Here is a 27623-nt window from a genome sequence, read left to right on the forward strand (position 1 = left end):
TTCCTCCCTGCTAGATCTTTGTTTACTTCTTGTGCTATCAGGTTTTCCCATTCCACATCTAGTTCTTCATCTACTGTACATTTACGTTGTTTTGTTTTGGACAGTATAGTGGGTGCCTTCCACTCCTGTTTAACTTGTAGCCCATTTAACAAAGTTGCATGACTGCTATGAATAAGGTCCAACAGCATTGGCTTATCAAGGACTGGGATTTTGCCAACACAAAGGCTTGCAATAAGGTTCTCCATGGAGAGAACTGAGGTACAGAATGCAGCAACTTAAACATGGAATAATTAATGCAAGGTGGTCCAGAAATAGTTGTCTCGTCTCATCCCCACCCCCACAACTACACACCCACACATATATACTGGAAAATGGACACAGAACCACACCTTAAGGAGTTTCAAGTTAACAGTTTTACTCCTCCTAACCACATTCTTGTCGGACACTTTCGTTTTTCAAATAATTACCTTACTGTCTGAGATTAATGTTCAAGTTTGGCAACAGCATGGGTGGCAATCAGTTTACTCATCCAAAGTTTTCCACTTTAACTGACCCACTTTTGTTTCATCCTGGAAACCAAGTGCAACCCTGCACATTTACTTCACTGGCATACAGGCTGAATCATGATGGGACTAGGTTGCATTCTGATGCTGTTTTTTGGCAATCCTAGCAATATTTACCAAAAAGTAATGCTCAAATTTATAGATCCCCACTCTGACAATGGAGAAATTATCCTATTTCTAGGAGCATGCATTTAATGTATTTCCTGATAAAAATGCCGTTACTCAATAGTTTATTTTCAATTCACGGTACAGTAACTGGTATAATGACATCCTCTACCCTCGAGTGATATTAAGAATCACATTTTCCTCACTTGACCCATGTGGGATACAGCCAACAATGACGATGCATCCTTCCATTCTTCATTCTTATGGTGGGTCCAAAGGCAACAACTACTGCCTCTCGACTCCCCCAGTCAAGCAGGTAGGTCCCCCCTTAAGATCTGATGAAGCCCTCCCTGAAACAAAAGCACTACTGATCTGACTTCGGACCATACTGGAGTGCTACCTTCTAATACCATGGTGCCCCAATTTCTTCCATTACCTTAGTATCCACCTGCCAACCACTAAAATGTAAATATTTTCACCTGTTTGAACTGATGACAGTAAGTACACTCAGACTAACAGCCACAAGTCCCTATTAGGTTCCTGCCTATTCAAAAGTGACCAGTCCCAAACCTCGACTATTTCAATGGCTCCAGCCTTTCAGCCCAATGTGGCTAGATAACCCTGCAACCTCACTGGTACTGCGAGCAGTGTAAACACTCACTTTCAAAGTTTTACTATTAACCACAGATGGCCACCAGACAATTGTGGTGGACTTCCCCACACCTTACATCTTCTCCTTTGTTTTTCCTGGGAGTTACATGCCATTCCCTGATCAACAGGTCCTGCTCCCCCCTCCCTATTCATTTTCCCCTACCTCTGATACACACTCTGTCGCTCATCTAGTCAGGATACAATAGATGAGACTTTGTGGGTCCTGACTGAGATTAGCATGTGTTCAGTATTTACATGCACATTCAGTCCTTCAAATGCTTCTTAAAGACACATCACACACACTGTTCTACATCCTCCCCTTTTAAGAAATAGGTTATACAATTCTGACAATACCAGTTGACATGCAATCAATACGAATAATTCTTGGTCATGCAATTACACACTACTAGATACACATGTATAAAATTAAGTCCAGGTCGCTGTGTTATTTCACACTAGGTCTGGAAATATGACCAAAAGCTGCGACATAAAACTTAGAATCAGATTTAGCAACTGGGACAGTCTCTGCTGAATGCTCAACCTTAGGAATATCAGGATCATCATCAGGAATGGAAGTAGAAGTTGAGACACGTTTTGCAACAGGAACATTGCCTGGATTGCTCTAAGATCTAGAGTCTGTATCACAGGAACAATGTAGCGATATCGATTCTGGTGCAGGAAGTCTGCAATTTCTCCTGTACTCCACACACTCAGATTCTACGAAGTAGGATCATGGCTCGGTACATGTACATGTTACTTGACCAATCCGGTTGAAACCTTTTGCCATTTGTATCCTCACTCTCTCTCGTTCTTTCAATGCACAAAGAAATCTGCTTGACTTATCACAGCTGGACTGCTGGAAAGAATGCTTCCTGAAAAACTGGGCTCTAGTTATTGCTGCTGTTCTTAGCTTTAGGCTTCAACAAACTAGAACTAATAGGCAATAATGTTCTGGTTTGCCTGGATAGAAGTCTCTGAGGAGACGAGCCAAGTATACCATTACAGGATATGTTTCTGAGATAGAGTACATTCAAAAAGACATCGGTATTGTCACGCTTTGACCTTTCAAGTAATTGCTTTGCAGGTGCAGCTAGTCCCTTTGACTATGGATATTCAGGACTACTAGTAACATGTACTAAGTCCCATTCTCTTGCAAATTTCTGAAACAACTGATTAGTAAACTGAGTACCATTGTCAGAAATAACTTTGTGAGGACTACCATGGGCTGAGAATGACATTTCAACTTTGTGATAACCACAGTAGATACTTGGTAGTAAATCGATCTCAAATAATTTCGAACAGGAGTCTACCAATGCCAAGTAATGCTGATTGTTCTACTCGAATATATCAGTGGCTACTGTTGACCAAAGTAGTTCAGGAACTTGACTTGGGTGAAGTGGTTCTCTTTGCAAATGAGGTTTAGTACTATTGCATACTGAACAAGAAAAAAAGTACTTTAAAATGTCTTTTACTAGAGAAAGACAAAATACTAGCTCTCTCGCCCTGCTTTTAGGGGATATTCGGAACCTGGGTGACCACGATGCAAAATCTGGATAAATGGAAGCAGAAACAATTCTAGGACCTTTGAAAATAATGCCATCTTCCATCAACATCTCATCTCTGTAAGGAAAATAAGTTTGCATGTCTGGTGGTACACTAGATTGCTTTGACGGCCATCCAACATTAATATAGTGGCTGCTCTTTTGCAAAATTGGATCAATCTTTGTATGATTTCTCAGCTCATCAAGTCTCATGGTAGAAAAATTATGCACTGCCATTATGACAAAGTCAAAATTCTCTGCGTCATGCTGTTCCATTGTACTTCTGGGCAATCTGGATAAAGTATCAGCCAGATAAAGAAGTTTTCCTTTCATATAGACCAATTTGAAATTGTACTTATGCAATTTGAGCATCATGCTTTGCAATCTCACTGGAGCTGAATGCATTGGCTTCTTTGAACAGTAACTAGAGGTTGCTGATCAGTCTCAATCTGAACAGCTTGACCATATATATATAATCATGAAACTTTGAACATGCAAATACTATTGCCAAAAGTTCTTTCTCGCTCTGAGCATTCTGCATTTCAGGTTGGGTTAGGGTTCTAGATGAATAGGCTACTGGTCTGCCTTCTTGAAGGATAACTGCGACAAGACCAAATTTTGAATTATCACAGGAAAGAATTACTGGTTTACAGACATCATAGTATCTTAATGTAGGTGGGTTACCAATATTCTGCTTAAGATCTTCAAATGGTCTCTGGTGGTGTTCCAACCAAGACCATGCAACATTTTTGCGTATCAGCTCTCTCAAAGGTGCTGTCATCTCACTGATGTTTGGCATAAATTTGCCTAAATAGTTGACCATGCCAAGAAAACACTGTAGAGCTTGAAAATTGTCAGGCGCTGGCATCTCAAGAATAGCTGCTTGCTTGGACGGGTCTGGTCTCAGGCCAGTACTTTAAATAAATTACCTACATATGTAACTTCTGGTAGTCTGAATTTGCACTTTAGAGGCTTGAGCTTTAAGTTCACTTCATGTGCTCTTTCTAGAACTCTCTTAAGATTTCTGTCCTTCTCTGCTCCGCTTCACCACTGGCGCCAACCAATAAATCATCTACTATTATGGCACAAGGATAATCTGAAAAAAATGTGCTCCATTGCACGCTGAAAGACTCAACTTGCAGAATTTATTCCAGATGGCATCCTTAGAAATATGTATCTGCCAAACGGGGTACTGAAAGTAGTCAGTAATGAGGATTTGCAATCTAGCATCACTTGCCAAAATGAACTTTTTGCATCCAAAAGAGAACAAAATAGTGGCATTCGGTATTAGGGCTGAGACTTCTTCGACTGCACACATTGGATGATGCAGTCTCTTTAATGGTTTGTTCAAATCTCTTGGGTCAATCATACTGATTTCATCTGAGCCTTTTTTGTGGGCTGCTACAATGGACGACACCCATTCAGTTGGTTCTGTGACTGGACATATTACACCTTGCTGCACCATTTTATCCAAATGACCTTTAACTTTATCCTGCATAACTATCAGAACTTTTCTTGCTGGTCTGACCACTAGACTGAACTCTGGGTCTAACTTCATAGACTACACAACTGGAAGTTTGCCCAACTTGACATCAAAAACATCAGCATACTCTCTACCTATATATATATATATATATATATATATATACATATATATATATATATATATATATATATATATATATATATATATACATACATATATATATACATATATATATATATATATATATATATATATATATATATATATATATATATATATATATATATATAAATACATATATATATATATATATATACATATATATATATATATATATATATATATATATATATATATATATATACACATATACACACACACACACACACACACACACATATATACACACACACACACATATATATATATATACATATATATATATATATATATATATATATATATATATATATATATATATAAATATAAGCTTCACAAAAATTGGAACTAGGATATGTGCTCGATGAACTTAGTTTGCAAAATAAAGCAAATTAATTCTTAAACTGTCTCCGAGACCCAATAAAGACTGCACAGGTTTCGGACTACATAGAAAACAAGCTTTAACAGTTCCTAGCCAAATAACATGAAAGCACTAAGAGCCTTTGGTTTGAACTTCACCTCCATAAGCAACAAGTTTTGCACTGCTAGCCACATGGAGTTGTTCACCTACTTTAACTTTAGCAAATGTGTCTGCTGACAATATTACACTTTGAACCAGTGTCTACTTTGAGCTCAGTGGATTTACCATTATCTGGACAGTACAAAATACTTTGTTCTTTCCCAACAAATTCACTGCATCAGCCTTTTCACCAATTACTGATACACTCTCTACATAGAAAGTAGAATTGCAGCTCTCTACATGATCAAGTTGTTTTTTTTGAGTGACCCTTCTTTATGAAACTGTGCGAGGTTTACTTGATTTGCACAACTTTTGAAAATGGCTCCATTTTTTTGACACTTGTGGCTTTGCTGACCAAATGCCAAGCATTTCTCTCATTTAGACTCATAATTGGCACCATAATTGCGACAGTTAACTATAAAGCTAGATTTGGGTTTTGCTGATTTACGCTGATACTGCATGGAGCATGCTCCTTTAACTGAACCACTCTTAGAACTTGCTGGAAAACTACATGGTTTCCTCGGGGAACCCTCAGAGGCTGTAGCTGCCATGTGCTTAGGCCCGTTTCTATTTGCCACGTGATGCATGCTGTCTTCATTTGCTCTGGAGCCTGCTGAAACCATGTTCTTACCACTTGCAAGTATACTTGTGTGCCTCTCTAACTTCATGGATTTGACAAATCTCAGTAGCTTTGCTTAGCATTAAATCACAGTCACAAAGCAAAATCTTTCTCACAGCAGCACTATTAATACCACACACAAGCCTGTCCTTTATAAACTCATCTTTTAAGTCACTTTAAGAAGCAGAACTCTCTCAGAACCGGCTATGATAAATAAAGAGTTGTTATCACATGTGGCATGGAGGGCATATTAACCCCAAACTTGACCTTCAACAAAAAAATGTTCCCTTATCGGACTCTTTAAACAATTAAAAGTTAACCACTACTCATGTCAAGACTCTACAGGTTAATGTAAGGACTTAAACAAATCTCAACAGGATAACCAAGGACTCCAACTCGCAACACATTTTAGCCAGAACTCATTTTTTACCCTTTTCCTGTGCAAGCTGGAGTTCACTTACATTGGAGGAGGGGAGCCCGCCAAAACGCCACAGTAAATTTTGTTTTCCCAAAGATAAAAACTTGTTGCTGAAATCATTTCAGAGTTGCAACTTGATGAACTGTGACTGAATGAGGCATCAGGAAAGCCCTGTCAGTTTCACAGCAATATCATCATCATCGCTGTCAGCACAGCACTGTGCAACTCTCCATGCTGTAGACATGTAAAATGCTTTCAAATACCACTACCTATGGCTGCCCCCATGAAGGTGCCAGTGAGGTGGAGTCACAAACGTCTTTGTTAAGTTCTCTCAGCTACTTAAATAAAATAAAGGGCAGCAATACATACACCAACTGCTGATAAAATTATAAAAGTCATTTGCTTACATAGCCCCAAGCATTCCAAGTCTGACCTGGACAATGACACAAACAGGTGACAAAATTTACTGCTCGTAAGAAGCATGACAAGTGGTCTTTTTCCCAGCTCCCATGTCAATTACTATGGGCTAGCAAAAACAGCTAATTTTAATATTTTGGGTACCAGAACTGTCAATACCTTGGGAAGAAAGAAAGTACCTTTAACTGGCTCTTTACATTGTCTCTCAACAAAGTTATAAGTGGAGACTCACCACATGACAGTGTCGGTAACCATTTTTCCACTGTTGTGATTTTGAAATGTGAATGGATCCCACCAATTTATAAACTACCAAATGTCAAAAGAATGAAAGAATTTTTTCTGTCATGTTACTTTCCATAACCGGATTGAAAATTTAGAAATCTACTTCCCAGAGGTGAACTGTCTGCCCATTTCAAGTCCACATGCAGTGGCATACTCTCTTCTTACAAGCTAATGGAATACAAGTTGCCTTACATTCCAGGGTAACCCCTGATCTAAGGATTTTGCGATTCAACAAAACTTAACCAGAATGAAACAAGTTAATGACAAAATCCCTGTACTACAAAAAAAATGCTTCCCAATAAATGCAAGCTTGACATAATAATAGTAAATCTGTCAACCATTTACAATCTTACAGATGTCAAAGAACTTCTAGAACACAGCCGCCAGACTCCCTCCTTTGGGAAAAGCACCATACCAAATGTTTTCCCAGACTACACACCTAAATAAATATCCAACAAATTTTGCATCTATTGTGCCAGCATACACAGGTGAGCATCAGTCACAGTTCTACTAATGGTGAACCCCTATTCAATCAACTACAAAACTATCTTCACGCTGGAGCTTCTATCTTTAGACAGGAGTTTATATACCACACCACTCTGATAAATGTAGTACAAATGGCCAGGATCACAGAGCTCGCAGCAGCAAATGCCCTTCTACCTCAAGTCAAAGCATGGAGGCTGACACAGTCTCAGACTCAGAATATAGACATCCACACAAAATTATCAGGCAAGCAGTAAATTCTTCATTTTGGAAGCAAGCTGCCATAATTTCCTCTGCACAAACACAGAAACACTACCTCACTAACTAGAAGGCCCATTACTCGGATGTCCACTAAGCCAAAACTCTGGAAAATGTGACTTAAATGTTAGATCTCATAAATAATAATAATAATAATAATGGACTTCTGACCAGTAATCTTGGGGCGGGTTTCATTTAGGGCATTGTGCTGACATTGGTCAATATACAGGTATAACACAAACACTTGGTAGAGAAAACCACTGTGATGTAATTGTTCATGAATTATGTATGTTATATAGAATAGACTCTTATGCTCTAGTTTTATAATATATTTTATAATATATTTTATAATATATTTTACAATATATTTTTTATAATATATTTTTTATAATATATTTTTTATTCTGTATTTTATTTTTGTGTTGTCACATGATTTTTTGGCTGCTGATCATGTGACTGATGACCTGTATTTAAAGTGTGAAATGTTTGATGCTATGTTTTAGTATTGAAGAAGGGTTCTGCCCGAAAGCTTTGCTTTATAAAGTGGTTTTCTCTACCAAGTGCTTGTGTTATATCAGTTTTTGCAGCTTGTTTTTTCTTGTCAATATACAGGTAGTCAGTGTATCCACTCAAAAAAAAAAAAACTCAACAGTGGCATACACATTACCATACTGGTCGTGAAATTCTTTAAGGTATCTAATATCACTTTTTTGATCACTAGACTGCTCCCATCCTGGCTTAGTACAAAGGACTATGAGATAAATTCAACATCTGTCCAAGTAGCACATCCCAAGATATAAACCAGGGTGAAGACATCCCTTCGTCAGCTGCAGGTATCTCAGAGTACCACAGGGGCTGGGACTTGCTTCTTCCTTTCCTCCATCTTGTTCAGTCTTTATCAAAGAAATGCAAAATCAGTTTAGAACACTCTTTTCAAATCTGGTACACATACAACTCCATCCTCATCTGCCAATGTGGATCCATGATGATAGTCAAAATAAAACTCGTACTGAATTCACCACTTCAGAATCTTCAAACTCCAGATATGGGCTATTTCACAATAGTTGTACAACCAAGTGCATGTCCTTCAACACCAACAGACTGTCTGCATGCACTGAGCAGTCACTGTCTGTTGCCTCTAGAGACAGGACTGCAACTGTAGCAGTATCCAGTGTAGAACACATAGGAGTCACTGATGGTCAGACACAAAGTCAAAAAACATGTCCCCATTTTAGTGAGGGAATACAACCATTACTGGGAAAGTCTGCTTAGAGTGAATTTCTTCCCTTTAAGTACACCCAAAGAAATCTCATCACTATTCACCTTTCGCCTAAACAAACTAATGAAGTTTACATAAATTAAATAGTATTACTACAAATGGAACCAAGACTAATAAAGTTTATATAAACCAAACAAAAACATTTTATAAAGGAAACCAAGATTAACAAAGCTTTTTTTTTTTTTTGATAAAAGAGTACTTTACAAAAGAAACCAAATTTTTATGAAGCATAAAAATTGATTTACTACTGAACAAATAACTGGGCATTAGTGCATAGTTATTCACGAAATATACAGTATACAGAAATGTATATACATGGGAAGATGTGAGGCAGAATGAGTGAAATAAGGAGGGGTAGAAATGCAGATTGTTAGGGTAGCAGAGGGAGAGGGGAGAATGGGAAGGCATAAGTGGGCCAACGAGGGTGCAATGTAAAAGGAAGGACAAAACTAAAAGAAATTTGAAGATAAAACCCTAAAGTCAGTCAAAATGGCACTTGACCAAAAACAGAAAATATCAACACAAATCTATTTTATGTGGTAGCAAAGCCTTCACTCTCACCATGCAAGAAGAATCCTTCTACCTCTTCCATATTACAAGTCAGCAACTGTGACTCTGCCAAAGCAATTCAAAAAAGGCCACTTCTGCAATGCTATAAATTCTGCAAAAGTGTTTTCACGGAATCACATTCAAGTAACCGCAGCTCACCAAACTGCGATTCAAAACAAACAAAAAAATACTACCAACATGCAAAGCAGGTTAATTCCCACCGGTCTAGAGTAAAACTTATCAATATTCCAGAAGAAAATGGCATTTACCTGCAAGGGAAGAACACCACAGTAGCATACAGTCCCCTCACACATACGAGGTGCGTACTCTGCCTTTCCATACATACATATACAGCGACAAGCAATTCAAAACACTGAAATCATCACACCATCTGCAGTCGCTGAACCCTGCACTTCTACAACATTGCCATTAAACCAATTAAGGTCTCAATGCCTTACCTAAAGTTCAAGGCCACTTATATTTTATTCTACTCATATTTTATGAGGATTTACTTATTTTAAAAACTATTCCCATGGACTACAACATAATCCCCTCCAAAGATACATAAAGCATATAGAGTAGTCTCTCGATTATCCGAAACGGCAATTATCCGAACCAGCCTTCCAAAGTTTTGCAGTAGGAAAAATTATAAAGTCTGAATATGTAAACATTATACATATTCACATGAGCATGTTTTTTGACCTTGTAGCCAGCTTGTGTGTGAAAATATATTCTTAATTGTCCAATGGAATAAGTCACTGCTGTTACATACTACCCAGACACACCTGCGCCTCAATCTGTTTACCTTACATAGATAATTTGGAAAGCCACAGCTCTCAAAACTGTTTGTATTATGCATATGCTTTAACAATGCTCAAAGAAACAAGTCATTTCACATTACCAGCTGCTTCAAATATGTTCTTTCTCCATTCAAACAACATTCTGGAGAACTAGAAAGACGGTCAACATCAACATTTTTAATGAGCACATACATCCCTCTTACAACAATCTATCATCCCATAATATTAATTTACCTTTTTTTTCTTTTTTTCTTTCTCTTCAGGGACAATATGCTTCTCTTTTTCTCCTTTCTTTTTCTTCTTTTTCTTCTTTTCTTTATGTTTGTCATGGTCTAGTTTCTCCTCATAAAATGCTGAATCGATGCCAGCAGTTCCTGTGGACAACTCAGCAACTTCACTGCCTCCCATTTTAAGAACTAGCTTAAGTGGTTTATCCATATAGTCTAGAAAAGACAAAAGGGGGGGGGGAGGAAACAAAAGGGCATTAGGCACTTAACCAAAAGCAGTTGTCATGGGCGCAAATGAGAAATAAGAAACAGATATGCTCTACATCACTTGGTCTGTGATAGGGCACTCCTTGAAAGGTGATCGGTTGAGCCCATCTTTCCTTCATAATATGGCACTTTTCCTTCTGTAAAGTCTCATGTTTAAAGATCTTTACATACCTGTGTAGAGATAAACTGAAGCCTGCTGTCTTGACTACAAAAATAGGTGTGCCCCGAGAGACCTCCATTTCGCCCCTCATGCTTCTATCAACCGCAATACTGCAAGTGACCATGAAGACTTGCAGGCTGTTGGCAAGGGAGGAGGATTGCACTAGCATGTATTCATATTCCACCTAAAATTGCTATCATGTAAAAATGTTTCGGAGAAATAGCAGCATTCAACAGGGAATATTACTTAGGGGGACTGGAATTTGATTTGCAACACTGAAGGTGTATTTGCGGGTTAGAGAACAAAATATAACAAAAAAAAAGTAGATTTCTGAAGAATTTTCAGAAAACATGTGGTACAGAGAATGTAAATTCAGTATTATGAACTCTGACAAAATTTACATATTCCCCAAGGTAAAATAACTGGGCTAGACTAGACAGAAATTATATTTCACAGAAACACATGCATTTAATCGAGAGTGACACATACCCAATAACTATTTCTGATCATGCACCACCAATTACTTCATTGACCTTCATTTTTATTTTAGTTGAGATGAACAACTTGCACTTCCCCACCTATCCGTCAAAAAGGGAGGAATTTAGTGAATGGGTAGTGGAAATCATTTGGGGGTTAAGGAAGATAGAAAGTTATACAGAAATGGCAGCTAGTAAGTGGGATAAAATGAAAGTGGAGTTTAAAAATAGGGTAGAAATAAAAGAAAAAGAGATATGATTAAGAAGTAATAAGAATTATTTATAGGAGTTAATAAAGGTTAAAGTTTTGCAGAACAACGGGAATCTCACAGAACAAGAGGCAGCCCAACTAGAGAGTGCTAAAGAAAAAATAAGGGAGTACCTGCATAATATGCATAAGTGCAGAAAGATTGCTGTTATTACAAAAAAGTTGCTTAATTCAGAGTACATTAACTTTTCACTCAAAGACTTAGGCAACAGTAAGTTGAAAGGGCTAATGCCAAACTTAGAGAGCTTATAACAAGAAAAATAACAAGAGATCCTATAGAGGTATTACAGATATTTCAGAAATTTTATAAAGATTTGTATAAAGCAGAGAAATGTGAAAATTAGGAAAAAGCACAAATGAAAATATTTATGGAAGACTTAAATATGCCAAGGTTAGAAACAGATGAGGACCAACAATTAATGGTTAAGATAGGAGGAGACCAAGAGCAGTTGGCATAATGGTTAAGGTCTTCACCTCCCATGCATAAAGTTCGATCTTGACCTCTGGCCAATGCCTCTTTGGAGTATGCATGTTTTCTCAGAGTCTCTGTGGGGTTCCTCCCACCTCTGAAAATATGCCGAGTGTTTCCATCTCAAACTCACCAATAAATGGAGTTGGGGGCAGCAGCACAGACTCTACATGGTGCCTTATAGGGGAAAAGATGTACAGGCCAACTGCTTTAGGCATCTACTGTGGTGCACAGTATCCTCAAGATAGGAGATCACAGACTGCGGTGCCATGGCAGGGCTAGCCACTCAACTGTGTAAAATATGGCTCTAGGTGATTCCCCAAATGTTTCATACTTGGGCATGAGTATTTGCCAGTAAGTGGGGTGAGGACCTGGCCTACTCAGACCTACACCAGGGAACCACACTAATGATGTGAGGGATGTATGTGCCCCTATTGGCCAGTGTGTGCCTGCCATAAAGCCCAGCAGCCATGGGTGTCTACTTGCTCAGGCTGGGTTACCTGAGATAGTTCTGTTAAGCGAAATCTGGACATATATAAAACCAATCAACCTGCCAAACATGAAATGAGAACTATTACACTTAATGTAGGTTCACGGACACAGTGCAGTATGGAAGTGGATGACATCATGACACAGAGGATGCTGGACTTCCTATGTACCCAAGAGACAAGATGGAAGGGTGGTGCAGTGAAGTCAATGAGCTTGAAATCCGGAGTCTGCTGCTCAGGAGGAGGACAGGAGATAAATGGTGTGAGAATTGTGGTGAGAGAGACTTCACAAAGCAGTAAGGGATATCATCAGAATTAGTGACAAACTCATGGCAATCAGACTCCAGTGTAATGATAGGCCAGTATTCATAATCTCAGCCTATACCCCACATCAGGGCTGTGATAGTGAGGAAAAGAGTTCATTCAGAGAGCAGTTGCAGGACCTACTAGACAAAGCAGGACAAAGCGAATTGGTGTTGATAAGGGGAGACTTGAATGCACATATTGGGACAGACAAAACAGGATAGGAGGATTGCCTGAGTCCACATGGGTGAGACAACAGGAATAAAGAAGGAGAGGCCATTCTAGACTTCTTTCTAGCAAACGGCTTGATAGTAAGCCAAAGAGACAGACACAAGATCACATATAAGAGTGGCCAACATGGAACTCTGGTAGACTTCTTCCTGGTAAGGTAAAGATACTGGGGTAAAATTAATGACTGCAAAGTCAACCCCAGTGAAAGAGTCACAATCAGCTGTAAGCAGTGGTCAGAGAAAGTTCTAAAGTCAGAGACCAGACTGAAGACCTGGAAGTTGACTACAGAGAAAGTGCAACAGTTCAAGAAGTGATCAGAAAAAGGACAGCCGTTTTGACAGAACCAGATTTGACATTACATAAACAAATATGCACGAAATGTGAATTAAACTATGCACAAACAATTAAGAGATTTAACAGAAGAAATCTACACATCACCCCATTTTCCCAAATGTATGTATAAAACTGCATACAAGATGGAAGGACAGTAACACTAATGGAGTAATAAGCAAGGAAAAACAAGGTTTATATAAAAAAAGGCACAAGATGCTATTTGTTTATTTTATGGTTTACCTACTCAAGTTTGTTTACCAGAATAGGTAACTGATCTCATTGGACCAACTGCATTTTCTGCCTAGTGGTACACAGATACAGGAGTTGAATTTTAGTATGGAGCCAGTTAGGATCTGTGTTATTGGGAACATTAGCTTGGGCTACAGAGGGAACTTTTAGATGGAATTTGTGTAGCAGCAGGGACCCACCCCCTGATCTATGCATCTAAATTTAACTGTATTATGAAAACTTTGGTAGTTGGTGCAGAGGGTTAAGAGTGTGAGCTGTAGTTCCTCTGGTATAGTGTTCCGATTCCCTCAGCACTCTTCTGACTACTGTGTGACCCTGAGCAAGTCACTTAATCAAACATTGTTTCTGGGCCTCCCCAGGAAAGGGACTGTGTTTAGTGGGGCTACCTGGTTAACAAGTGGGTATTTACAGCGGATATAAAAAGTGTACACACCCCCTGTTAAAATGGCAGATTTTTGCGATATAAAAAATGAGACCACAATAAATCATTTCAAAATATAAAAAAAATAAAAAAAACGTACAAAATGCTGGTTGCACAAGTGTGCACAACCTTAAACTAATACTTTGTTGTGTGTGTGTGTGCACAACCTTAAATTAATACTTTGTTGTGTGTGTGTGTGTGTGTGTGTGCACAACCTTAAACTAATACTTTGTTGTGTGTATGTGCACACCCTTAAACTAATACTTTGTTGAAGCACCTTTTGATTTAATTACAGCATTCAGTCTTCTTGGGTAGGAATCTATCAGCATGGCACATCTTGCCTTGGCAATATTTGCCCACTCTTCCTTGCAAAAGCACTTCAAATCTGTCAGATTGTGAGGGCATCTCTTGTGCACAGCCCTCTTCAGGTCACCCCGCAGATTTTCTACTGGATTTAGGTCTGGGCTCTGGCTGGGCCATTCCAAAACTTTAAATTTTCTTCTGGTGAAGCCATTCTTTTGTTGATTTGGATGTATGCTTGGGGTCACTGTCATGTTGAAAGGTGAAATTCCTCTTCATCTTCAGCTTTCTAGCAGACGTCTGAAGGTTTTGGGCCAAAAGTGATGGGTACTTGGAACTGTTCATAATTCCCTCCACCTTGACAAAAGCCCCAGTTCTAGCTGAAAAATCTAGCTGAAAAAAGCAACCCCAAAGGATGATACTGCCACCACCATGCTTCACCATGGGGATGGTGTTCTTTTAGTGATGCAAAGTGCTGTTTTTGTGCCAAACGTACCTTTTGGAATTGTGGCCAAAAAGTTCAACCTTGGTCTAATCAGACCATAACACATTTTCCCACATGCTTTTGGGAGACTTGATGTATCGTTTTGCAAATTTTAGCTAGGCCTGGATGTTTATGTAAGAAAAGGCTTCCATCTTGCAACCCTACCCCATAGTCCAGACACATGGAGAATACTGGAGATTGTTGTCACATGTAGTACACAACCAATACTTGCCAGTAATTCCTGCAGCTCCTTCAGTGTTGCTGTAGTTCTCTTGGCAGCCTCCCTGACCAGTTTTCATCTTGTCTTTTCATCAATTTTGGAGGCATGTCCAGTTCTTTGCAACATCACTGTTGTCCTATATTTTCTCCACTTTTTGATGACTGTCTTCACTGTGTTCCATGGTATATCCAATGCTGTGGAAATTTTTTTGTACCCTTCTCCTGACTGATACCTTTCAACAATGAGATCCCTTTGATGCTTTGTAATCTCTCTGTGAATCATGGCTTTGCTGTAGCAGGCAACTGAGTAAATGTCAGGAAAATCTTACTAGGACAGCTGAACTTTATTCTCTCTAACTGATGGTAGGTTTGTACCCAAGAAGACTGAATGCTGTAATTAAATCAAAAGGTCCTTCAACAAAGTACTAGTTTAAGGGTTTGCACACTTAAGCAACCACCGTATTGTATATTTTTTATTTTTTATATTTTTTCCACCAACAGATTTGTTTGTTTCTCAATTGAATTGTACAGGCTATAGGTCACATTAAAAGTGGAAAAAGTTTTGAAATTATTTATTGTGGTCGCATTTTTTATATCACAAAAACCTGGCATTTTAACATGGGTGTGTAAGCTTTTTCTATCCACTGTATTCAACATTTACAGAAATCCTTTTTAAGTCAAGATTCAATGAGAGTAACTACATCTATAGAGTGCATGCAGAGGAAGGTGTTTATTCAACTATGTTTGCTCCTGATGCTCTAAGCTTACAAAACAGCATGGGACAAGGATGTAGGATTGGCCACATGAGTGTTGGGTTGATGAGGTGGACCAGGGTTCTGCATGCAAGACTATCAGCAGCAGATAGAAGATGGGTGTGAATCTGAAAAGGAATTCTGGAAACTTTATAGAAGGGTTAGTTGATGTGGTGGAAGAGACTAAGTGGTAAGAATAGGAGAGGTCTACCTGAAGGGAGTGGTTTGAAGGGCGAGTAAAGAAAATTGTCAAGTGTGAAATAAGAGGGAGATGTGACAGAACTAACTTGTGTGCAACGACAGTACTAGGGCTGGGCAGATGTCAAACAAAGTTAAGTGTCTGAGGAAAGTAGAATGGTAAAGACAGAGAGCAAGAAGGAAATGCATAATTAGATGCTTTAAAGGAAACAGGGTTAGACAGATTTGTAAAAAGAATACAGCTAATGTGATGGTCTGGCCGAGAGTGGGCTATAGTAGAGGGTTAGTGCATTAAACAATTTTATTGTAGTAATCTATGCACAATTCTGGTCAAGAGTATAAGGTAAGAAGTGCAGGGATAGAGACAGTGCTGGATTTAATCTGGGTTTATGGCCTATTTGCTATAAAAATAATAAAATGTTTATGCTATAAACTGGATAAAAATCCATTGCATATAATACTTGTGCAGAAATCGAAGTAAAAACAATCATTTTTCTTAGATGTGTAAAAGAAAGAAAAGTATTTTCAGTTAAGAAATGTGCATGTTTTTTTAAATGAAACGAGAATGAGTCAACTAAGGGCAGTGTAAACGTAGAGAATCATTACAGTGCAATACTGTGTTACAGAAGAGAAAAAAATACAATCAGACTGGTAACAACAAATCATAATCAATAATCAGAATACTGTTTTTATGTTAGACACTCCAGCACAGTGTAATGCAATGCTTGCTCAAAACACTGAAAGAACAGAGTATGAATGGGAGTTAACTGGAAATGTGTGTGCATAAACTGCTTATTTATTCAGGCCTTCATTGAAAGCTGCTAGGTCAGAAACTATTGATTTTAAGTATAAGAAATACAGAATTAATTTTCAAAGATCGGCAATGGAAACACTAAATGTAAAAAGTGGTCTTACTTCTTAGAAACTTAGAATAGTAAAAAGAATTCACAACATAAAAACACAACATAAAAACAGATGCACAAAGTGCAAATCCAAAGAATGTGCAGTGTGCATGCTTCAAGGAAACAGAATGGTGAATATCGGTATGATGAAGACAAAAAAGAAAGACTACAGACTAAGTGAATAACATGGTCATAGTCATGAATCCATACAATAAACGAATATGTGAAGATGTGCAAGATTCGTGGTCTGCACTCTTGTGGGAGGAGAGGCTGGACTCTGCCCTTCTGAGCTGGGAATTTCTGGTTAAAGGCTTATAGTGCCTGCATATCTGAACTGCTTCTTACTGAAATTGGTACACCTTGTTTGCTGTAGCATAGACTAGATCCAGGCCTGCTGAATCTAGCTTTGTTTGTATAACTTGAGCACTAATCCAGGCATTCTTTAAAGTATTCAATTGTATTTATTACTGCTTGGTAGTAACTTGATTAAAGTGTAGCTATCATTCTAAGTCTTTTGGATTAAGCACTTGGGCTTCAGACCAGTTGTTTTACATTAGGAAGGTTTGTGGCCTGCACTGTGGTGGCAGGACAGGTAGCTTACATCCTTCTAAGTTGTGAACTGCTGATTGAGGGCTCAGTGTATGTTATTCTAAAAGTGTATTAGTTCTGGTTTAAGCACTTGGGCTTCAGGCCAGTTATTTTACATTAAGAAGGTTCGTGGTCTGCACTCTTGTGGGAGGAGAGGCTGGACTCTGCCCTTCTGAGCTGGGAATTTCTGGTTAAAGGCTTATAGTGCCTGCATATTTGAACTGTTTCTTACTGAAATTGGTACACCTTGTTTGCTGTAGCGGAGACTAGATCCAGGCCTGCTGAATCTAGCTTTATTTGTATGCTGCTTGTTTGCTTGCTTGTTATTTCCCTGAAATGCTAATTCCACCTAAAACGCGGCTTTTCAGCGCTTCTGTGGATCCCTAGTGATATCTGCATTGCTTACTGTACTTATTTCCTTGTTTCACTTGAAAGAAAGTTACTGTTTGCCGTTTTTGCATTTAAGTTACCTGTAACACATTGCATTTAAGTTACCTGGCACTTGCTCACTAAAGCAATTATATAAGTCGGCACTAAAATATTAAAAGCACTACACCCTCACAAACTCCCCTTGAGTACCTCGTTCCCCATTGGCCCTTTTTTTTCAATTATCAAGGAATTCCCAATACTATTCTAGCATGTCCAAAGGTCAGTTGTCAATCTCCTCTCCGGTCCAGCTGGTGAATCTGGGAATCTTGAGGCAATGTTACAACTGCCTCATGTACACAGACAACCCTCTCCTCCTCCCAACAAATTCCAACACATGTGAGAGATGCAACCATATAGCCATACTGGAGGCTAAGCTCTCCCAACTCAGTACTGGCGAAACCAGTCAGGAGGAGAAGGAAACCACACTCACTACAATTCCAGTCTCACATAGACCTACCACGACAGCAAACCAAACACAAACACACAAAAACATACTTGGAGTCTCTAAATAAAAATCTGCCTAAGCAGCAGAGACCTCCAAAGCAGACACCCAAGCAACCGCTACCCCAAAACAAAACACGTGCAACACATAGCTCACAAAGCCAGTGTGCCGAACAGCCACAGCCCTTAAGGCTAAACAACACACCTGATACACTTGTAATAGGTGACTATTGTCAGGCACACTGAACAAGGAGAAGGTCACAGTGAGTTGCCTGTCGGGCGCTAGGATCCGCCACATAACACAAGCACTCAGGTCACTCCAAGGCAAGTACAAATATGACTCAGTCATTGTCCATGCTGGTGTGAATGACCTGAGACGTACCTCCCTGGACTACATGAAAAGAGACAGAGGAGCTCTCTGAGCATGTAGCCCAGGCCGGTATGACCCTGGCCTTGAGTAGCATCTTACCCTCACCAAGAATGATGCCACAATATGAAGACAAGATGATCAATTTCAACAATTGGCTTAAGTATTGGTGTCATTCAAAGGGGATCCAATGCCTGTTAGCCTGGGATGACATGCTCGACAAGCCATGATGCTTCGCTAGGGATGGCTTGCACCTGTCACCCCTGGGCTTTCAGATATTGGCAAAGGCTCTTGCTACCCCCATAGTGCCTTTTTTAGGCAAGGTTCAAAAAACAAACCCACCTCCATAGGTATCACAAGGGATAAGAAACTAAGAGTAATGCTAATGCCAGAAGTCTAAACCTCAAGATGCACGCACTCGAAACTCTCCTTAGCATGGAGAACATAGATATCTGTGCAGTAACAGAAACCTGGTTCAAGGCTCCCGAGAGCACCCCAGCACTACCAGGTTATACCTCATACCATGCTTTTCGGCCAAAAACTTGGACCGTACCACAAAAGGAGGGGGGAGTATCAATATTCGTCAAAGATACCCACACCTCCAGGTTGGTGGCACAGCACGAAGCATCAGAGACTATCCATGTGCAACTAACAGCGAGTAAAACTGCCTTCCAGTTTATAGCCTGCTACAGACCACCCTCCCAAACCCAGGAACCCCACTCTGCCTTCCTGAGAACACTGGAAAATATGAAGGTCTCTCCAAACACCATTATATTGGGCGACTTCAACTACCCAAACATGGACTGGGAGAATTTCTCTAGCTCCAACACCCTAGCCCAAAGGTTCCTAGAATTTATGAACTCAAATGCTATGGAACAACTTGTTACCACTCCCACTCGAGGGGAAAACATACTGGACATGATCATCACCAACATGGGGACTCTATGCTCCAGACCAGAAGTGTATTCCTCACTGGTAAGATCAGACCATAAACTAATCTCACTGGATATACACATCCCGACTCCACCCCCTGCCCTGAAAACCACAGTGGAAAACTTATCTAAAGCAAATTTCACACTCCTCAAAACCGAGGTGGAATCCTTCAAAGCCCCCGGGCCTGTGGAAAATACGGCCCAGACCACAGAATCCTTAATAAACGCATTCTATGAAAACCATCAGGAATGCATGGATCATGCAATCCCAAATAAAACCAAGACCCAATCCTCCAAAGGCAGACGTCCTGTCTGGTGGACACCAGACATAAACAAACTATACAATAGAAGGAGGAAGCTACTACATGATAGAGCAAAATCCCAAAAAGGGAAAGCATCTCTGATCAGTATTAGCAAAAAACTACGGGCACTCATAAAATCGTCTAAGGCCAGCTTCGAGAGAAAAACTGCACAGGACACTAACGATAATCGCAAGGCTTTCCTTAGTTATGTTAGGAACCTGGGTGGGAATTCCCAGATATGCTCAGAATTAGTCCAAAATGACAAAAAATACACCGAACCCACAGACATTGCCAACATCCTAGCTGACAGGTTCAGTGCAAACTCCCCCCCCCCCTCCACCAAAAGGGCAAATATCTATCCCAGCAGAGTGCTGCCCCCCTGACATCTCAGATGCTCAGGTAAGAGCTGCCCTCTCCAAAGCAAAAAACACAGCATCAATGGGACCAGACGGTGTCCCGGGCTGCGTCCTACATGAACTCCAAGAAGAGCTAAGCCCAAACATAAAACTACTGTTCAATCTCAACCTTACTACATGATATGTACCCAAAGAGTGGCGTACAGCAACAGTGGTCCCTCTCCACAAAGGTGGTGCCTCAACGGATCCTGGAATCTATCGCCCCATAAGCCTGACTAGCTTGGTCTGCAAAGCTATGGAAAGGATCATCATGGACCTCATAAATAAAGATATTGGGGACCTACAGACACTGGATCCTACCCAGTTCGACTTTGTTAAGGGCAGATCCTGCCTCTTATACCTGGTTGATTTCTTTGAAACAGTCACCAAGGCCATTGACGAGGGGAAGGTGGTCCACACAGCCTACCTGGACCTCGCAAAAGCCTTCGATACAATACCCCACTCGGGCATTATAGATAAGCTCACCAGCTTAAATATAAACCCCTATGTCACTAGATGAATTGCAAACTGGCTCATGGACAGAACCCACATGGTTAGAATTGCTGGAGCCATGTCAGACTCCAAACCAGTTACAAGTGGCGTCCCACAAGGCTCAGTCCTGGGACCTCTCTTGTTCGGTATATATTTCTCCGAGGTACAGGCCAACACGGAAGGACTGTGGCGGACCGTGGCTGACCAAGTTCGCAGATGACTGCAAACTGGGCGCCATAATCGACTCTCCAGCCGACACAAGCATCCCCCAAAAGGGCCTCATAGAAACAGACAACTGGTGCCAGAGCCATGGCCTCAAGCTAAACGCCAAAAAGTGTATAGTCATCCCCTTTGGCAAAAACAAAGTGCCCACAAATTACCACATAGGTGGTAATCCATTAAGTACGGAAGAAGTAATTGGGGACCTGGGGACCCAAGTTAATAGCAATCTCTCATTTGACAACCACGTGGCCAAAGTGGTTAGAAAAACATTTTATATAGCCCACCTAATCATGAAGGGATTCACATCTAGATCAGGGGAGGTCATCGTGCCTCTTTACTCATCCCTCATCAGGCCCATAATTGAGTACAATACCCCTTTTGGGATGTACCTTACCAGACACCTGCAGCAACTGGAAAGACCCCAAAAGTACCTCACCAAGAGGATCAAAGGGCTCAAACAGATGCCATATGCTGCCCGGTTAAAGAAACTCCAGCTCTACTCAGTGGCATACCGCCTGCTCAGAGGCAATCTGTGCCTGACGTATAAAGCCATGTCCAACCCGGAATTAATGGACATGCTGCACCTCAGAAAATCCAAATCCCATCGAGCTACGTGCTCGAGAGACTTGAACCTCAGCACTGAAATAAATAGGTCATGCTGGAGGGACAGATTCATAACCCAGAGGCTCCCTTCACTCTGGAATAAAATCCCAGTCCAGGTTAGGCAGAGTCCCTCATTGACTCTCTTCAAGAGGAATCTTGATGAGTGGATGGGAGATCGTAGGTTTACCCCAGGTATTACTTCTGTGCCACTGTTAGACAGAGGCACAGTATACTAACCTCGAGAAAGGGCATAGAAAAATTAATTTAAAATGGGTGGCGGAAGCCAAACACACTCTGGCTAGGCTTATAAATGCCCTAGGGCAGATAGCCTAGTATGAACCTATGAACCTTAATAAAGCTAAAACAAAGGGCACTATTCGCCTTGTACAAAAGTTGCTGTTTCAGCTTTGGCTAATGTGAAGTATTTATCTGTGACCAATGCAAACCAAGGATTTTTGTGAATTAAACTCGACACAGACATTTCTAGGCTGCATACATTCAATGTTCCTGTGGGAGATTTAGACCTCTTAAGACTTCCATCTGGTATTTCAGCATCACTTGAAGCACTTCAGAGAACTGTTGCAAAAAGGACTGAGGACAGAAGGTGTACTAAACACAACCGATGACCTAACTAGTATAGAATAAGATAACTCTCAACTGTACAGATTTTTGCCTCATGTACAGACTTTTGCCTCATATTTTTGGTCCGTTTTTCATAAAATTGTGGTTTTCTAGCAAATTAGTGGCAAATCATTAAAGAGTGAAGTTAAAAAATATTGACATTTGAGTTTCAGACTGCATATCCTTCAGTAAATGCATGTTAATGCAAAACCTGTTATTCTATCAACTGTCTAAGTTTGTAAGAGCGATATTTAAAAATTGTCCCTATTTTTGGGCCTTTATCCCACTTTTATTTATGGCTTTGTCCAGATTGCTTTAAGAGGTTGAGAGGTATGAATAAGACCACAAAAAAGCATGATAAAAAGCTTTTGCATTACCACAGAGGCCGAAACACTAATCTCAAACTGAACCGAAGTGTAAAATCAATGCAAAAGAACTGATGTATACAATCAAATTCTCATTTTAGAGTATGTGAAAGTGGATAAAATTAAAAAAAAAAAAAAATACAGCTGCCTAGACCAGGAGGACAGATAAGCAATGAGGAGATTTTTAGTACGATATTTTAACTCATTCCCTCCAGTACAGCTCTTTGGAGTGTGTACCTTTAACTTCCAGTGGGCGTGGCTTCAGTATTTGAAAGTCATCACCTTACAGTTCAAACAAATATTCCTATCTCTGGAACCTTAAGTGTTACCAGAAATCTGTAAATGGCAAACTATTCAGGGTGAATTAATTAATCTTTACAGTGGCATTTATTCAATTTGACGCTTTAAACTGGATTTTGTATGCCAAAATAAAGGCAGTGAATATTAATTTTGTAATTTTGTAAAACAGCTTATGACATCTCAGTAACCATTCAATCAAGATATATACCACCAGCAGGATTTTCTTCATACAGCTGCGAGCTTTCATAAGAGTCTATGCAGTTCTATTGGTGTTACCTGAACATTGAGATATTTAGAAAAATATGAAAATTACAATACAAATAAACAGTACACAAATAATATACAATTTCTCTTTAGTTGCATTAGACAGAAGTCAAATATCAATACAATTGTGTTTGCCAATGTGTATGCTTTAAGATGAAATCTTCTGATACCTTGTATGTTGCACGATTTTGCTATTATCAATTCAAATATGAACAAGAAATATTTGATGCCTAAAGGCATACGTAGGAGGTATTTGCAGAAACGTCTGGATACGCACTCAGCTGTAATGAGTTACACAAATTTAGAAAGAAACTACAAGTCAGAAATACATATACCACTTAGAAAGTTTTTAAAACGTGGTATGGTCTGGGAATCGCTCCATGAAAAACAAGAAAATAATTATGAAACGTTTAAACATTTAGTGACAGAAGTGTTCATACTGAAGTATTCTGTTATGAATAACCCAGTTATACTGCAAGTGGATACCACTCAAATATATCTCAGTTACGCGCTGATCCAACAAGAAAAGAAACCGCATGCATTGTAAAGAACTACATATTCACTTTTAATTTAAAAAGGAAATTAACTACATAAGTGCATGCCTTTAAAGGGATGTGGAAATGGAACTCACAGATAAAACTGTGGCTGGAATTTGACTTAACGGTTAAGGTGTTTATCTCACAGACACACAGTGCAGGATTTGATTCTCACCTTGAGAAGTATGGTTTAGAAAGGACATCCAGGAGTCATTAGCTTAGTAATTACCTATGAGAAAAACGAAGCAACTAACTACGGTTTATGGCTGTGAAAAGTTACAGGAGTAAATATACAGGAAAGAATTGCTAGTAGAAACAACTCTACGCTTAAAAGTCCAGTGCATACATAACAACTGCAGCGAATTCTGCTGCATCTACAAAATATTTTCTTGAATTACGTTATAAATGAGGAAAAAGAGATGCACACACCTGATTAGCAAATTTGTCTATACTTGTCAAAAAGTACAGTTTTGTACCTACCATAAATGTAGATGTTAGAGTGCTAATACAGCTGCAGTAATCACAGATGGGTTTTCAGCCGTCAGGCGGTCCCTCGGTCGGCCGAATTCCAAAGTCTTGGTCCGGCGTCGGTTGTCGTCGCTTACTCTTCTGACGTCAGTAAGGCCAGAGTATATAAGACACAGATGACGCCATGTTCTTCAGTCTTTCTTGCCCCAGATGTCAGGTGCCCCCAAAAGGAAGGCAATACATAAATAAGGCTTATCTACATATGCAGGCAATGCAATGTAATGCAAAATCAGTGTAAGCAAGCAAATAAAACATAGCAGGATAACCCAGTCAGGTGGTATGAAGAGGTTGTTAGGCCCCATGCCTTTACCAAGTGGGGAAGGAGGGAGGGAAACCTGTACTGCAGCTGTATTAGCACTCGAACATCTACATTTATGGTAGGTACAAAACTGTACTATGTTCATCGTGCATACAGCTGCAGTAATCACAGATGGGTAGAGTCCCAAAGCTATGCATAGGGTGGTAGGTACTATGAGGAACTGGGTTGAGCCAGAATGCCCTGCAAAACAGCAGTGGCAAAGCCTGCTCTTGTTCTGGAGTATAAGGGTAGGTGGCAGTGTTTTGTGAAGGTATGTACAGAACTCCAAGTGGCTGCCTCCAAAATATCCTTAGTAGGAACGCCTCTGAGGAAGGCTGTAGAGGTGGCTGTGGCCCTGGTGGAGTGAGATCTGATACCAGTAGGGACAGATTTCCCATGATAGGAATAACAAAACCGTATGCAGTGGCCAATCCACTTGGAAATGGTCTGTTTGGTAACTGGTTTCCCTTGAGCCCCTACGGCATAGGACACAAAAAGTTGTTCTGATTTCCTTAAGGACTTTGTTCTGTCCAAATAATAAAGTAGCTGCCCATGGATGCAGCCTCTCCCCTTTGTTTTGAGGGTTAGGATAAAAGGTAGGTAGGTGTATGGCTTGATTTAAGGCTACCCTGGATACCACTTTTGGCATAAAAGATGGGTTGGTACGAAGGCAAACCCTGTCCTGATGGAAGATGAGGAAGGGCTGCACCGCCATGAGGGCCTGTAGTTCAGAAACCCTACGAGCTGAAGTGATGGCCAGAAGGAAAGCTGTTTTCCAGGACAAATGTTGCAGATCTGTTGAGGCAGCAGGGTCAAAGGGAGGCAATGTTAATTTTTCTAGTATGTAATTAAGGTCCCAGGCTGGTATTGGTTGCTTCCTTGGAGGTCTTATATTCTTAGCCCCTCTGAGGAACTGTCGTAAGAGTGGGTGAGAGAATAAAGGAGGATCCGTGTTGAATTCTGCAGAAATGGCTGAGGCATGTATTTTTATGGAAGAAAATGAAAGTCCACTGTTCAGCAGTTCAGCTAGGTACTGTAAAACCTGAGGCAAGTTCAATTTTCTAGGGTCCTGGCCTCTTTTCTCATTCCAACAGCAAAACCGCTTCCATTTTGCAGAGTAAGCTTTTCTAGTAGATGGTCTTCTGGCCTCCAAAATGACATCCTGCACCTCCTTGGAGAGTAGGGACTGTTGTGGTGTCAAGGAATTTTCCATGCAGCGAGGTTGAGTGTTTTCAGCTGACTGTGAAGAGTTTTGTAGCTGTTCTGAGTCAGTAGGAGAGGCATTAGAGGCAGGGACCAGGGAGGAGTATGTGTTAGGCTCCTCAGGAGTGGATACCAGTGTTGCCTTGGCCAATCTGGAGCAATCAGTATCATCCTCGGTTTGTCTGTTCTTGCTTTCAAAAGCACCTGGGGCAGAGGTGGGAATGCATAAACTGTCCATGCTGTCCAACTGAATGAAAGGGCGTCCACTTTCCAGGCCTTTGGATGAAAGGTCCTTGAACAAAACTTTTTCAGTTGATGGTTCCCGTGGGAGGCAAAAAGATCTATGTCTGGCCTCCCCCACGCTTGGATTATCTCTGTAAACACCTGAGGATGTAACTTCCATTCGTGTGGATCTGTATATTTCTGCTTAGAGTGTCTGCCAGTGTGTTTTCCAGTCCTGGCAAGTACTGTGCTTGAAGTTCGATTTGTCTTTCTAGAGCCAAGTTCCAAAGAGTCATGGCTAGTCTGCACAAGGGGTATGAATGTGTTCCTCCTTGTTTGTTTATGTACCACATTACTGTGGTGTTGTCTGTTCTTATCAGTAATTGTCCTGGATGTAGGAAGTCCTTGAAAGCTGTAATTGCATTTATCACTGCTAGCATTTCTTTTTGATTGATGTGAAGGTGCTTTTCCTTTTGGGACCATCTGCCCTGAATGCACCTGTCCTTCATGTGCGCCCCCCAGGCGTAATCTGAGGCGTCTGTGGTTATGACTTGTTTTGCTTGAGGCTTGCAGAATGGAAGGCCTGTGTTTACTTGACATGCTTGGGCCCACCATAGAAATTCCTTTTGCAAACATGGAATTATTGGTATAATTGCTTCCAAACTGTGACTGTGTTGAGACCATAGATTTTTTAGGTACCATTGAAGTTTCCTCATATGCAGCTTTGAACATGGGATTAGAAGAATGCAAGATGCCATGAATCCCAGAGCCTGCAGGATTTTCCTTGCAGTAAGCCTGGTACTTTTGCTAGTGTTTTGAAGTACTGAGATAGTTGCCCTTGTTTTTCTGGCGTAAGATATGCCATCTGGGTGTTTGTGTCCAAGTTGGCACCCAGGAAGGTTATTTTCTGAGATGGTGTTAGTCTTGATTTCTCCTTGTTGATGGTATATCCCAGAGAAAGCAGTAACCGTGTCACATAAGCCAGATGTTCCAGTAGTATACGTTTGCTGTCCGCTTGGATCAGGCAGTCGTCCAGATAAGGGTAAATTTGTATCCCTTGAAGTCTGCAGTAGGCAATCACTGATGCCAGGCACTTTGTGAATACTCTGGGCAGTAGATAAGCCAAAGGGCAATGCAGAGAATTGATAGTGGATTGAACCTGCAAGAAATCTGAGGTATCTTCTGCAGCTTTGTCTTATTGGGACATGCAGGTATGCCTCCTTGAGGTCCAATGTTACCAGCCAAAACTCCTTGCCCAGCATGGGAAGAAGTTGCTGTAATGTGAGCATCTTGAATTTTGGCAGTAGGAATGTGTTTAGGATGGATAAGTCCAAAATGGGTCTCCAGTCGGTTCCTTTTCTTGGTACCAGAAAAAGTCTTGAATAAAAACCTTGACCTTGTTGGAGTGTAGGTACCTTTTGTATAGCTCTCATGTTTAGGGGCTTTGAAATTTGCAGTTGTGCCTCTGCCCTTTGATTTTGTGGCAGGTTTGGCATGCCTCTCATTTTTGGAAGAGTGTGAAATTGAAATTTGTAGCCTCTGTTTATAATGTCCAGTATCCATTTGTCTGTTGTGACAATATGCCAATTGCTTGCAAATAATGCTAGTTTCACTCCCACAGGTGCTGTCAGCTGAGAC

At 40.2% G+C, this 27623-nt stretch overlaps 1 protein-coding gene across 1 annotated transcript in view; it reads right to left on the reverse strand.

The window, feature by feature from the left end:
• Nucleotides 1-27623, reverse strand: part of BRD7 (bromodomain containing 7) — a gene marked incomplete in the record, with an annotated part of 891907 nt that overhangs the window by 735627 nt on the left and 128657 nt on the right. The window contains 1 exon segment of the mRNA XM_044081983.1: nt 10365-10573. Coding sequence (XP_043937918.1) covers nt 10365-10573 — 209 coding nt within the window.

This window comes from Protopterus annectens, chromosome 8.part1, assembly GCF_019279795.1.
Source record: "Protopterus annectens isolate FY-2018-M chromosome 8.part1, PAN1.0, whole genome shotgun sequence".
Lineage (NCBI taxonomy): Eukaryota > Metazoa > Chordata > Ceratodontiformes > Protopteridae > Protopterus > Protopterus annectens.